At 50.3% G+C, this 12,208-nt stretch overlaps 1 protein-coding gene across 1 annotated transcript; it reads right to left on the bottom strand.

Moving 5' to 3' along the window:
- Positions 1 to 9,001: 9,001 nt before the first annotated feature.
- On the bottom strand, positions 9,002 to 10,802 carry LOC107203679 (serine/threonine-protein kinase pim-1-like). Its single transcript, XM_015625991.1, is given in 4 exon segments — positions 9,002 to 9,361; positions 9,671 to 9,721; positions 9,804 to 9,907; positions 10,379 to 10,802. Coding segments are annotated over 4 exon segments (939 nt in total).
- Positions 10,803 to 12,208: the final 1,406 nt, after the last annotated feature.

Here is a 12,208-nt window from a genome sequence, read left to right as displayed (position 1 = left end):
AAAATTCCATAAAATTCTAGAAAGAAATCAACAAAATTTTCCAAAAATCTCACAAAATCTCCTCAAATTCTCACAAAATTTCAGAAAAATACCATAAAATTCTAGAAAACCCCCACAAAATTCCCCAAATCTTTGAATTATTCCCACAAAATTCCACTAGAATCCGATGAAATTCCAAGAAACTCGCAGGAAATTCCTGAAAAATCCCAGAAAATTCCACTAAAATCCCACAAACTTATTTAAATTTTCTCAAAATCACACAAAATTCCAGAAAAAAAATTATAAAATTCCCTAAATCTTCTCAAAACCACACAAAATTACTGAAAAAGAAAAAAATTACTCCAAAATCACCCCTAATCCCCCAAAAATCTTGGCAAAAATTCCAAAAAATAAAAATAATGACCCTAGAATCATTCCAAATCCTCCCAAAATCCCTCCATAGCCTACCAAACCCAGACCTTGCTCCCCCAAATGATCCCAATCCCTAAAGACCAGGAACCCCCAAAAACTCGGGGTCCCCCAAATTCCAGGCTTCCACCTCCTAAAAACTCCTGAGTCTCCTCCCAAAAAACCTCAAACACCCCCCAAATTCCATGCTCCCACCCCAAAAACCCCAAAATCCCTCCAAATTCTGAGGTTCCACCTCCCCCCCAAAACTCCTGTCCCACGATCCCACATTCCCAATCCCCTGATCCTGAATTCCCAAATCCCCAATCCAGCATTCCCATCTTCCCTTGAATTCCTGATTTCCCAGAATTCCCCATTCCTGAATTCCCAATCCCTGTTGAAGAATGGCTTGCTTCTCCGAGGCCATGGCTCCTTGGAAGGCCTGCACAACCCTGACTTTGAGTTAGCATGAGTCCTTGGCACAACATTGTAACAAAGATATGAAAAAGAATAAGTGTTAATAAGACAATGAAGAATGGATGAAGATTTAGGATGAGAAATCTGTAAAATGTATTTTGTGAAGTTTGTCAGGATGTGAATTCTGCAGAATGTATCTCATATAACTGCTTAATGCATTTTTTAAGTTGCGCTAAAAAGTATCTTATAGCGCTCAGGTGTTATGAGCTGGACCAATAGAAATGTAGAAGTTAAGACGTGAAAAACAGCAATTATCCAATCATAATAAAATACAGATCGCATGTTACCTTTCCAAAATACTATAAAAATGTAGCTGAAACTGCAATAAAATGGAGCAAGTAGCTAACTCATACTGAGTCATCTCTTGCTTCCCGAACTCATCTCCTGCAATTGGAGCCCAAATAGGGACCCTGAAGAAGCCTGCACACTGCCTGAGAACCTTCTCAAGAGGCTTAGCTCTGCAGAAATGCACTAAGAATCCTGCGGATTTCAGAATAGGAATTTCATGGGATTATTGTGGAATTTTGTGGGACTGTTTTGGAGATTTGGAGAATTTTGTGGGATTTTTTCTGGAATTTTGTGGGATTTTGAAGAAATTAAAATATTTCTGTCAGATTTTTCTGGTATTTTGTGATTTTGCTGGAATTTTGTGGGGTTTTGAGGATATTCAGGGAATTTGTGGGATTTTTGTGGGATTTTCAGGAGATTTGGGAAATTTTATGTGTTTTTTTTTTTAATTCAGTGGGATTTTGAGGAGACATGAAGGATTTTGAGGTATATTCTAGGATTTTGTGGAAATTTGTAGACATTTTGTGGGATGTTTCTGGAATTTGGTGGGGTTTTGAGAAGATTTAGGGAATTTTGAAAGATTTTTGTGGGATTTTGTGGAGATTTTGTGGGCCATTGCTGTGAATTGGCATGGTTTTGAAATGATTTAGGGAATTTTGTGGATTTTTTCTGGAATTTCATGGGATTTTTGTGGAATTTTGTGGGATTTTCAGAAATTTTAGGGAATTTTGTGGTATTTTTCTGGAATTTTTCTAGAATGTTGCGGGGCTTTTCTGGAATTTCATGGGATTTCCCCTCCCCCGACTGCGGCAAGGGCTTCAAGCAAAACAGCCACCTCGTCAGGCACCAGCGCATCCACACTGGGGAGAGGCCCCACGAGTGTTCCCAGTGTGGGAAGAGCTTCTCACAGAGCTCTCACTTGACCCAACACCAACAGAGGCACCGGTAAGGGAAGTCCTGGTGCCAGTCCCGGAGTGGCTCTGATCTCAGTTCCGGTGTCGGTCTCAATCTTGGTGCTGGTGCCAGTTCTGGTGCTGAAATCTTGGTCTCAGTCCCGATCCGGGTCCTGGAGATTCTGGGCCCATTTGGGTAATTTTAGGCCCCTTTGTAATTTGAGTTCGGAACGAGACTTTATAGGGTGATTTTCGGTCCCTTTGGACAATTTTTGGCCCATTTGGATGTTTTTAGATCCCTTTTTGTGGATTTTAGGGTCCTCTGGCTGATTGTAAACCAAACCTGGCAGATCTTGGCTGCATTTGAGGCCTTTTTGGGTGATTTTAGGCCAAACTGGGCCCTTTCAGGACCGTGCATCAGCTTGGCCACACCCTTTCCCCTCATAATTCTCTCCTTTTCCTTGTCCCCGCCCCTTCCCCTCACAGTTCCTGCCCTTTCTTTAACCATGCCCCCTTCCATTCATATCCAGCCCTCTCCTTGGCCACATCCTTGTTTTCCTCTGAGCCCCACCCATCTCTTGGCGCTTTCCCTCCAGCACATGTGCAGAATACCTGGAAGTGGCTTCGCCCGGGCACTGCCATCTTTGCTCCCAATGCCCTGGCCCGGCTCCAGCATGTCCGAGACCTACAGTGGGGCTATAGAGGATCTATAGGGGATCTATTGGGGATGTACAGGGTTAGGGATCTGTAAGAGATCTGTAGGGGATTTCTAGGGGATCTACATGGGATATCTAAGGGATCTCTAAGCAAGCTATAGCGGATCTGTAGGGAATCTATGAGGAACCTGTGGGGAGTCTCTTGGGTATCTACAGGGGGTCTTCTGGGGATCTATAGGGGATCAATAGCTGATATCTAGGGGATCCACACAGGGTCTATAGGGGATCTCTAGGTAATCTATAGGTGATCTATAGGGGATCGACAGGGGCTCCATAGGGGTCTGGCAGAGCCCCTGTCAGGCCCAGGGGACTCTGAGGGTGCCTAGGGATCTCTATAGGGGAATTTTGGAATCCTTGAACAGAATTTTTGAGAATTTTAGGATCTGTCCAGGGAATTCTTGGAAATGTGGGGACCTTATATGGAATTTTGGGGTTCTGATAAGGTATTTTTAGGGCCTGAAAGGATATTTGGGGGTCTCTTGGAAATTTTGAGGTCCCCATAAGGAAATTTTTGAAAGTTTGGAGTCCTTAATGAGAATTTTGAAATCATTGTATGGGAATTTTTTGGGCCTGTACTGAAAATGTTAGGAATTTTGGAGTCTATATAGGGAATTTCTTTGAATTTTGGGTCCAAACATGGGAAGTTTTGAGATTTTGCTGTACTCAAAGGGCATTTTTGGGGGGTTCCATCGAGAATTGTTGGGAATTTTGGAGTCTCTATAGAGAATTTTGTGTCCAAACATGGGAAGTTTGGGTTCACTACAGGAAAGTTTTGGGAATTTTGGCATCTCTGAAGGGAATGTTTGTGAATTTGGGGTCCTAAAGTGGAAATTTTGGGGTCTCTGCAGGGAATCTGGGGGGATTTTGGGTTCCTAAAGATGCTGGTGAACAGCTGGCCTGAAGCCTCCCAAAGCCCTGAAGTTGATAAGGCTGTTCCTGTGACAGAATGGAAATCAAACACCTTTGGGAGAGAGGGCACGGAGAGGCGGAGGGACTTGGCTGCAGAGAAGGGACGCTGGCCAATCCCTGAGGAGCGCAGACGCGGGCAGCTATTGGTCAGTGGCCGGGGGGGCACCAAGGTTTCGGCCGATCGGGGTCAACCATCGAAAAGCAACTCCTGAACAATGAAGATTGCTCTTGCAGCGCAAACCTCGCTGTGTCGTGTGTCCGTCTCGAGCGCCACAGCAGCACTCTGCAAACAGAGCTGCACCTGACTGAAAATGAATGGGACAGAAATCAGGAACCCTGAAAGTTTGATTTCCTATCAAATACAGCCCACCCAGCTGTTGGGTTTAAAGCAAGATAGGCACCTGACCAGCTCCAGCACGGCGGCCACTCTCCAGCTGCTCGGTCCATATCCCACTGCATCAATGTGATGAATGGCAAGATATGGAGATTTATTGCAAGGAAACTTAACATTTTATAGCTTGGGGTCACTGTGTTACTCCCATCTGCTTACATCACACCTAGATGCTATTGGCTAATTGCAAGGGGCCTTGCTATCCTAACAGAGAGGGGTCAGATAACTTTCCGTTACATCCCAAATTCTTCCGCAGCGCCAGGCCCTAACTACAACACCCAGCCAGCCCCACACAATCCCCATCCCACCGCTCCAAATGTGGATCCTACTTCTCCTGATCTCCTTCTGCCCTGGGGTGACTTTATGATGCTTGAATCCCCAGGCGTCTGTCCTATTTCTGCTGGCTATTAAGTTCTGCACCTTCAAGACTGGCTCTGAGAGCCAATGGGGGGAAGAAGAAGCTGCAGTTTGTTTGCAGAAATGGCACTCACTGCCCCGCACGCTTCCCCGGCCTGTGTTGTCTGCAGCAGGGACAGACAGCGGGACAGAGCTCTCCTTTGCTTTTAGGCACTTTAGTTCAGTTTCCTTTTTAGTTAGGTTTTAGTTTAGTTTAGTTAGTTTTTAGCTAGCTGAGGCACAGAAGTTCCCCGGAGTGTTTTTTGCCTTTTTCCTTTGATCTGTTCAAAGCTGCTCTGGACTGAGAACCCAGACAAACCCCGGGAGCTCACGGCTGTGGCCCACAGGGGCCTGGGCCTGGGCCCTTTCCAGCGCCGGAGGAACTGATAAGAGACTGAGCGAGCTGAGCTACACCCCATGGAAAGGACTTTTCTGGAAAGGCATCTCTTCAAACAGCCAGAGGATTCATTCTTTAATATTATTCATATTTCTCATGCTTGTAGATACTTTGATTGTTAAATAAACCGCGTTTTCCACTTTTCTCCAAGAAAATATTTTTCATGAAACATTCAGGGGAGGGGCTGCTTTAATTTGCTTGTTAGAGGCACCCCATTCAGAGCTTTTCTTCCAAATTTGCTCTAAACCAGAACACCTTCCAACTCCATCTCACCTGGCGGCTGTGGAACCAAGTCATTTTGGTGTGGGATTGAGATTTTCTGAGGTGGAACAAGCCCTTTTGAGTTTGGATTGAGCTCTTTTGGGGTAAAATGGAGCTGTTCTCAGTGGGATTGAGTTGTTTTGAAGTTGTTTTGAAGATCAGTTCCTCTTGGCTTTTGGAGTGCAAAGAGATGGAGATGAGAAGCTGTTGGGGGTTAGGTGTCTTTTTAGTTCTGGCTCACCTGTGGAATTTTTACCCATCAGTTGTGGGGAAAACCTGACTGCAGGTGGTACTTGAGAAACACAAAGTTTGGCTGGGCCCAGGGGGGAAGGGGAAAGGAAAAGGGGAGGGTGGGCACAGTTTGGCAGCTTCTTCAGCTTCAGAGAAGGACACTTTGGTGGGAGCTGTTGCTGCGGAGAGAAGGGAATTCGCCATCACCCAGACAGAGCTGCTGCTTCTTCTTCTCCTTCTTCCCTCTTCATTGGTGGCCTCACACCCCCTGTGCTGCCAGAACGTGTGGCAGTGCCAGGCACCGCCACGGAGCTGCTGATACACCTCAGCCACCGGCCCGGGATCTCAGCTCATTCCTGCTGTTCCAGCTGAGTGTTCTTCAGAGCCCTGCAGGAGCACTAGGACTGCCCACCCGAGGGGGTTTGTGAAGCAAAGCCTCTCTTCCATCCTTTCCCGTCCCAGCCGAGAAAGCTGTCACAGGGTCCCTGGTTCTGTTTTGTTGTTAACGCTGTAGTTATTGTTGTTTGTGTGCCTCGTTATACACACTAGTAAAGAACTGTTATTCCTATCCCCAGATCTCTGCCTGAGAGCCCCCTGAGTTCAAAATTATAATAATTCCGAGGGAGGGGGTTGTCATGGGGTAGCTTCACCTTTAAGATGGCTCGGAGAGAGGGGAAGTTGAAGCTGCTGGTGGCTGATGGGAGTTTTTCCTCCTGACCAATTATCAGTCATTTCCAAGAATTGACAGCAGTTCTGACCATTAAAAAGTGAATTCAACTTGTAAACACCTCTTTAAAGAGTGCAGTCAGAGCTCTCCGGCCTTCTTTGATTTCCGGCTTTCGACAAGATAACAGGCTCTGTCTTGGCCTTCCCCCACCCCCCGCCGCTTCCAGGCTGACAAGGCCACAGGGAGGGATGGGGGGAGAGAAGCAGAGTCAGTTAGCCGAGCTTGGTTTTCGGTTTCTGCTGCTGGACTGAAACCTGACACCATAGGCTCTTGCAGCTTTCATAAAGCTTTTAATTCTTTTACTCTTGGATAAATGAACAGATTACTCCTTTTTCTCAGAAAAGACTGAGAACGAGAGAGACAATCAATATGCAAAAAACATCATAGAACCATAAAAAGCAGTAAGGGGAAAGAGTTAAGTTTAAATAAGAAAGAGAGAATAAGAAGATGCTTGCTGCTGAAATATCTTTCTGTTACAGCTGTGGAGATGGACAATAGTAGTTTCAAAGACTCCTTTAATTCATGACTAGAGTATGGGAGGAATAGAGTATTCAAAGTGTGGACTTTAGAGAAAAGAGAGAGTAGTTGTGATACTGTGAGTTGCTCGAAAATGAGTAAAGTGAAGATTTTGAAGCCTTGGGGGGGGTAAGGGAAAAGCAGTTTTCTAGGAAGGCTCACAGAAACAAATGAAGAGGACTTCTGCCTTTGAATACCTCATCCTTAAAATAGCATCCTTAGACTCATTGACCTATGCACACCTCGGAGTAATGTGGAATAGGAGGAGTGAACTCCAAAAACTCCATAGATTGGCAGAAAGAGACTTCTGTTTCTCTACAAAGACTGAAGAAAAGGCTAGCAAAAATTGAGACTGTTTTTGACCACCAAAGTTCTAAAGTTTTTTGTCTCTATGTTACCATGTATACAAAGAAATGGTCAAGTAGCGAAAGATAAAAGGGTTTTCTGAAAGTTTATTTTGGTGTTCTTATTCTTATAGTTTGTTAATAAGCTGTCTTTATTCCTTTTAAATTTTAAGCCTGTTTTGCTCTTATTCTAATCCATATCTCACAGCAAGAAATATTTTTTTTTTTTTTGTTACTGGTTTAAAACCACGACAGAGTCTACATTTTCATTCCAGGGGAGGCCCCTGCCCTCCCTAGCAGACACCTGTCTTCCAAAACAAAGACAGATGGGGAGTTTCTCCATCCTCCTTACCTTTGCAGGGCCGGCAGTGGTCTTGGTTCCCCATGCTCTTTTTGTGGGGCCTTTTATGTCTGTCCCCCTCCACTATGGGGGGGACGGGAGTTGTGTCTGTGCCCCTCCAACTAGGGGGACAGGATATTTGCTGCCCCCTTTCTGCTTCTGTGAAGCCTGTGTGGGCTTTTTGTCCCACTCTGATTTGGGGGGTGCCAGTGTTTTCACCATCCTGGCAGCCTCCGGCTGCTCTTTGCACTTTTCCAGGCCAGGGGTGTTCTCTGTCCCCTTGCAATTTGTGGGGCTGGCACAGGCGGAATTCCCCTCCTCTTTGGGGGGGCTTGCAGTCTCTCCTTCCCCCTCTGACTTCGGGGCCACTGTGGGCTCCATCCATCTCTTATTTTGGGGGGGTCGGGTGTTTATCTCCTTTCAGTTTGGAGGGCCCAGGGATCGTCTCCATCCTCCTCCAGTTTTGAGGGGCCTGGGAGTAGTCTCTGCCTTCCACCGATTTGGGGGGACTGGTGCAGGCTCCACCTCCCTCTGATTTTGAAGGACAATCTGGAAGAAAGGAATCGAAAGCTTGACCAAGGCTGAAGGGAACTGAGGTGCTCTGATTAGCCCTTTGGCCAAGAGGTTCCCTTAGCTGAAGTTGCTAACAAGGACCAGACTTGCCAGCCCGCAGTGGGTTTTGGGTTGTTTTATTTCCTGGGCCCTCAGTCCTGCGTTAGACACGGGAACTGGGTGCTGCAGAGGCTGCAGCAAGGCATCAGAAATGCCTGCCCAGCACCCAAGGGTGGTAGAAGATCTGTTCCAGCACTGGCCAATCCATGGGGTGCTTGGACAAACAGCAGCGGATCAGATGTTGGCACTCTGGGGAGAGAAGGCAGAAAGCGGCGCTCACTTGCAGAAGGCTCCTGCCCAGCTTCTCCCGGCGCCTGCAGAAGCCGGGCCACGCTGCGTGTGCTCGGAGCTGCCCTTGGTGGGAGAGCGGCACGGCAGGACAAGCGTCCCCTCCTTCAGCCAAGCGTGCCACACCCAGCCTGCCACGGGCCACCTGCTGCAGCTGGCCCTTAAGGGCACATGGGAGTCCCACACAGCTGCGGGAGGGCCAGGCTGGGCTGCATGGTGCCACCTGCCAAAGCCTGCCTTCTTCAGGCCGCATACCAACCTGGAGAGACCTCCTGCAGGAAGAAGAGCTGCCCCAGCACGATGTCACACTCGTTCTCGAAGGGCAAGAAACACCATCTCAAACAGCAGCACGCCCAGGGACCAGACGGACGCCCCATCACCATGGTAGCAGCAAAGGCTGATCCACTCAGGCGGGCAGTACGTGTGTGTTCCTAGGGAAGACGGGCAGCACTGCTCAGGCACAGGCTGCTGCCTTCCAGAGCCTGGCACCAGCCTCCTGCCAGAGGCAGGGGCTGCAGCCGTGGCCACAACTTCCCCCCAAGGCCCGCCTGCCTCCCCTGACAATGGACCAAAGCCAAGAATCCATTCTGCAAGGCTGACAAGGCCAGCGGAGCAGCCCAAGGCCTTGCTGGCCTGCCAAGCCGAGGAGCCGGGGCCCGGCTTTTGCAGCCCCTTTCTGTCGCCAGGGCCAGCAGCCGGCTCCTGGGGCACAGCACCTGCCCCGTGCCACAGGGCAGCCGGCAGCCAGCTGAATGCCTCACCCTGCGGCCCAGGAGGGAATGGGGCCGTGCAGTGCCTGGCACTGGGAGCAGGGCCCGCGCTTTGGGCTCACCTGCAAACTGTGCAGGCCTGCTCCTGGAGGAAGGTGCCACGACTGAAGTTGATGAGCTTCAGGTTGCCAGTCTCCAGGTTCACGAGGAGGTTCTCCAGCTTGATGTCTCAGTGCAGGATGCTGCAGGCGGTGCAGTGCCACACGGCCTCCAGCACCTGCCAGAAAAGCCAGCACACCGCCTCCTCACTCAGGAACTCTTGCTCCAGCAGGACGTGCAAGAGATCCCAAGATTGCTCCATCACCAGCACGAAGCTGTCAGGGAGCTCGAACCAGTCAAAAAGCTGGATGATTCTGTGGCAGCCGAAGCCCACCTTCTCCATCAGCACAATCTCCACGGGAACACGGGTGCCGTCAGGCTGTGAGGATGAAACAATGCCTCCATCACAGGGCCTGAAGCTGCCCCGTGGCTGCAATGCCCCTGCCCAGGATGCCCCAGTGCCACCTTGGGCAGCCTCCCTGCTGCTTGGCATTCCTCCTGCCCCGGGGTTGATTGGGAGGTGGCCCCTGCCTGGACCCACCACCGCTGTTTGGCATCCCTGGGTCTGCTATGCTGGGCCTCGCACGCTGAGCCCACGCCCGCTGCTCCCAGCCATGCCCTGCCCTCAGTCCCGGCCTTATCCCTGTTTGCCACGGCCCGCTCTGTCCCGCTGTCCCTGCTCACTCACCAGCTCGTCCCACTGTAGGACCATGTCCCAAGCCACGTGCTTGATGGCCACCTGCAAGCCGTGGAGAGAAGGGGGCTTTTGCCCTGTGCTGCCCCCGCCCCTCCTGCCACGCCCGGCCATCCCAGCCTGTTACCAGGCTCCCGTCCGAGAGGCGGGTCCCCAAGAAAACGGTGCTGAAGCCACTGCTCCCTAGCTGTGGGCCAAGCTGGTACAGCACCCACAGCTCCTTCTTGTGCCCTGTGGCCAAGACCGAGCCATCAACCTCATGCCCAGGAACCCCCTGAGTGCCTGCCAGTGCAGTGCCCCGAGCCAGAGCCGGCCACCTTGCTCTCACCTATTTCCTGCTGCGCGCCAGGCAGCAGCCACTGGCTTGCAGCCGTCGGGCTGGTGAGCGGCAGAGCTGGGCCAGGGCAGGGTGCAGAGGTGGCTGCAGGAGCCTGAGTGGAGCCAGGCAGAGTGGCACCGTCACTGTCCCTGGTGTCCTGGGGTGGACTCTGCTCTTGTGGACGGCCGGGGCTACAGCCCAAGGCTTTGCACAGGGGGGTCCCAGGAGCAGCTGCAAAGCAGAGAGGGGTTGTTTGAAGCCCTGTCATCAGGGTCTTTAGAAAATAGCCAGCAACTAGGCTGCTCTCAGAAGCCCTGGCCTGGCCTGGGAATGTCCCTCAAGAGCCCCATGGGAGCCTCAGACAGCTCCTCAGGAGATCTCACCTGCTCTTAGAAAGGCCTTGGCGGTAGTCAAGGGCCGTCTTGGGGCAGCTTCCTGGAGATGGAGGAAACTCCCTGGTCCCACAGGAATTGTCTCCTCCACCAGGCACGGCCTGGTGCCAGCTGGCATGTCCAGCACCGTCACCTGGGAGCTGTGGTCCGGCAGCTCCTGGCTCCAGGACACTAGATGCTCCTCCACCTGCTCCTGGGATGCCTCCCCTGGATTAGGCTGGGCTCCCACTTGGACCTGTGGGTTTTCCCAGGCCATGCCAGTGGTCAGGGTTGCACCTGTGTTGTTGAGGTCCAAGGGTCCAAGGGAGCTGGGAGACCTGTCCCTGCGCTCTGCACCTTCTGCAGGCTGACAGGTCTGGCTGAGCCTCTCTGAGGGATGGAGGCTGTCAGAGATAGCAGAGGCTCCTGGCACCATGGACGTTCTCTGACAGCATGAGCTTCTTGCATGGATGGAGGGTCTTCTCTGCTGTGCCATCCTTTAAAGGGTTGAGGCTCTCCCATGGATGGTGAATCTTGCTGGGAGCAGCCTCCTGAAGGGATGGTGGCTTCTGGAGAAGCTGGGTGAGCCACAGCAGGGCAGGTGGCCTGTAGAAGTAAGGCCCGGCGCTCAGAAGATAACGAAAAGATAGTAACCCCCACCCCTCCTCGTTGGTATGGTAATGCCTTCTGTAATTAGCCAATAGCACCTAGCTGTGATGAAAGCAGATGGGAGTAACACAGTGACCCTAAGTTATAAAATGTCAAATTCTTCAGCAATAAACGCCGTTGTCGCCATCCATCACATTGGTGTCTGTGGGTAATGGACCGAGTGGCCTGGGGAGACCACCGTGCTGTTCCTTTAACCATGGTGTTTGCCTTGCTTAAAAGACAACATTTGGTGCCGGAAACCCGGGAAGAAGCGGGAATCAAACCTAGAAAGCGAGGATTATCTGGAAAACAGGAGCAGCGGTCAGGACTGGCTGGACCAGTCCTGGCAAGGGAGACGTCCCTACGAAGATGGAATCATTGATAAAGGTTGTATCTGAATTACATAAACAGTGGGGAATAGATTGCAAATCTAAGAATTTTATGCTTGCTATCGCAAGGCTTTTGCATATTGGGGTTATAGAGCAACCAGTGGAGATTCTCCACCCTGAGGTGTGGGAGAAATGTACCAGAGCTCTCGCTAATGAAACTATAGATTTGGGTAGTATGAAACATTTTAAGTCATGGGGTAAGGTCTTCAAAGCTTTGAAAAAAGCTAGACAAAAACAAGAGACCTGGTCGGCAGCAAAAAACTGTCTGTTGGCCACCCCGAAACTGGGAGTTAGTGCTACTACACAGACTTCAGAGCCCCCAGACAAGAGCAGCTCAGCTGAGCCGAAGGGGACACAAGAAGGCGATACATCCCCTCAATCCCCGAACCCTGATCTTCTCTCAAACGAACAGCAGAAAGCAGGAGCTTTTTGGAGAAAGTTAACAGAAGAAGACAGAGGTGTTGCAGAGAAAGCCAGGGGGGAAGCATCCCCCCAGGGGCTTAAAAATGGTGCTGAGCAAAAAGATATACAGAGAGAAAGAAATATCTTTAGTGAAAACAAAGAACAAATGCAATGGCATTGAAAGATGAACATAGTCGGGGGGTTGGGAGAGATAAGGAATGTGAAGAAGAAGGATTAGGGGGAGGTGTAAAGAGGGAGAGGGAAAAGAATGTGAGGGAGAGTGAAAAGAGAGGAGGGTGGAGCAGAGGGAGGAACGGAGCATGGAGTGAAGGGTGAAGTGAAAGGTGGGGTGAAGGGTGGAGTGAAAGGTGGGATGAAAGGTGGAGTGGAGGGTGGACTGAAG

The sequence above is a fragment of the Parus major genome, chromosome 4A (genome assembly GCF_001522545.3).
Source record: "Parus major isolate Abel chromosome 4A, Parus_major1.1, whole genome shotgun sequence".
Classification (NCBI taxonomy): domain Eukaryota; kingdom Metazoa; phylum Chordata; class Aves; order Passeriformes; family Paridae; genus Parus; species Parus major.
This window is presented reverse-complemented; position numbering and strand designations above follow the sequence as displayed.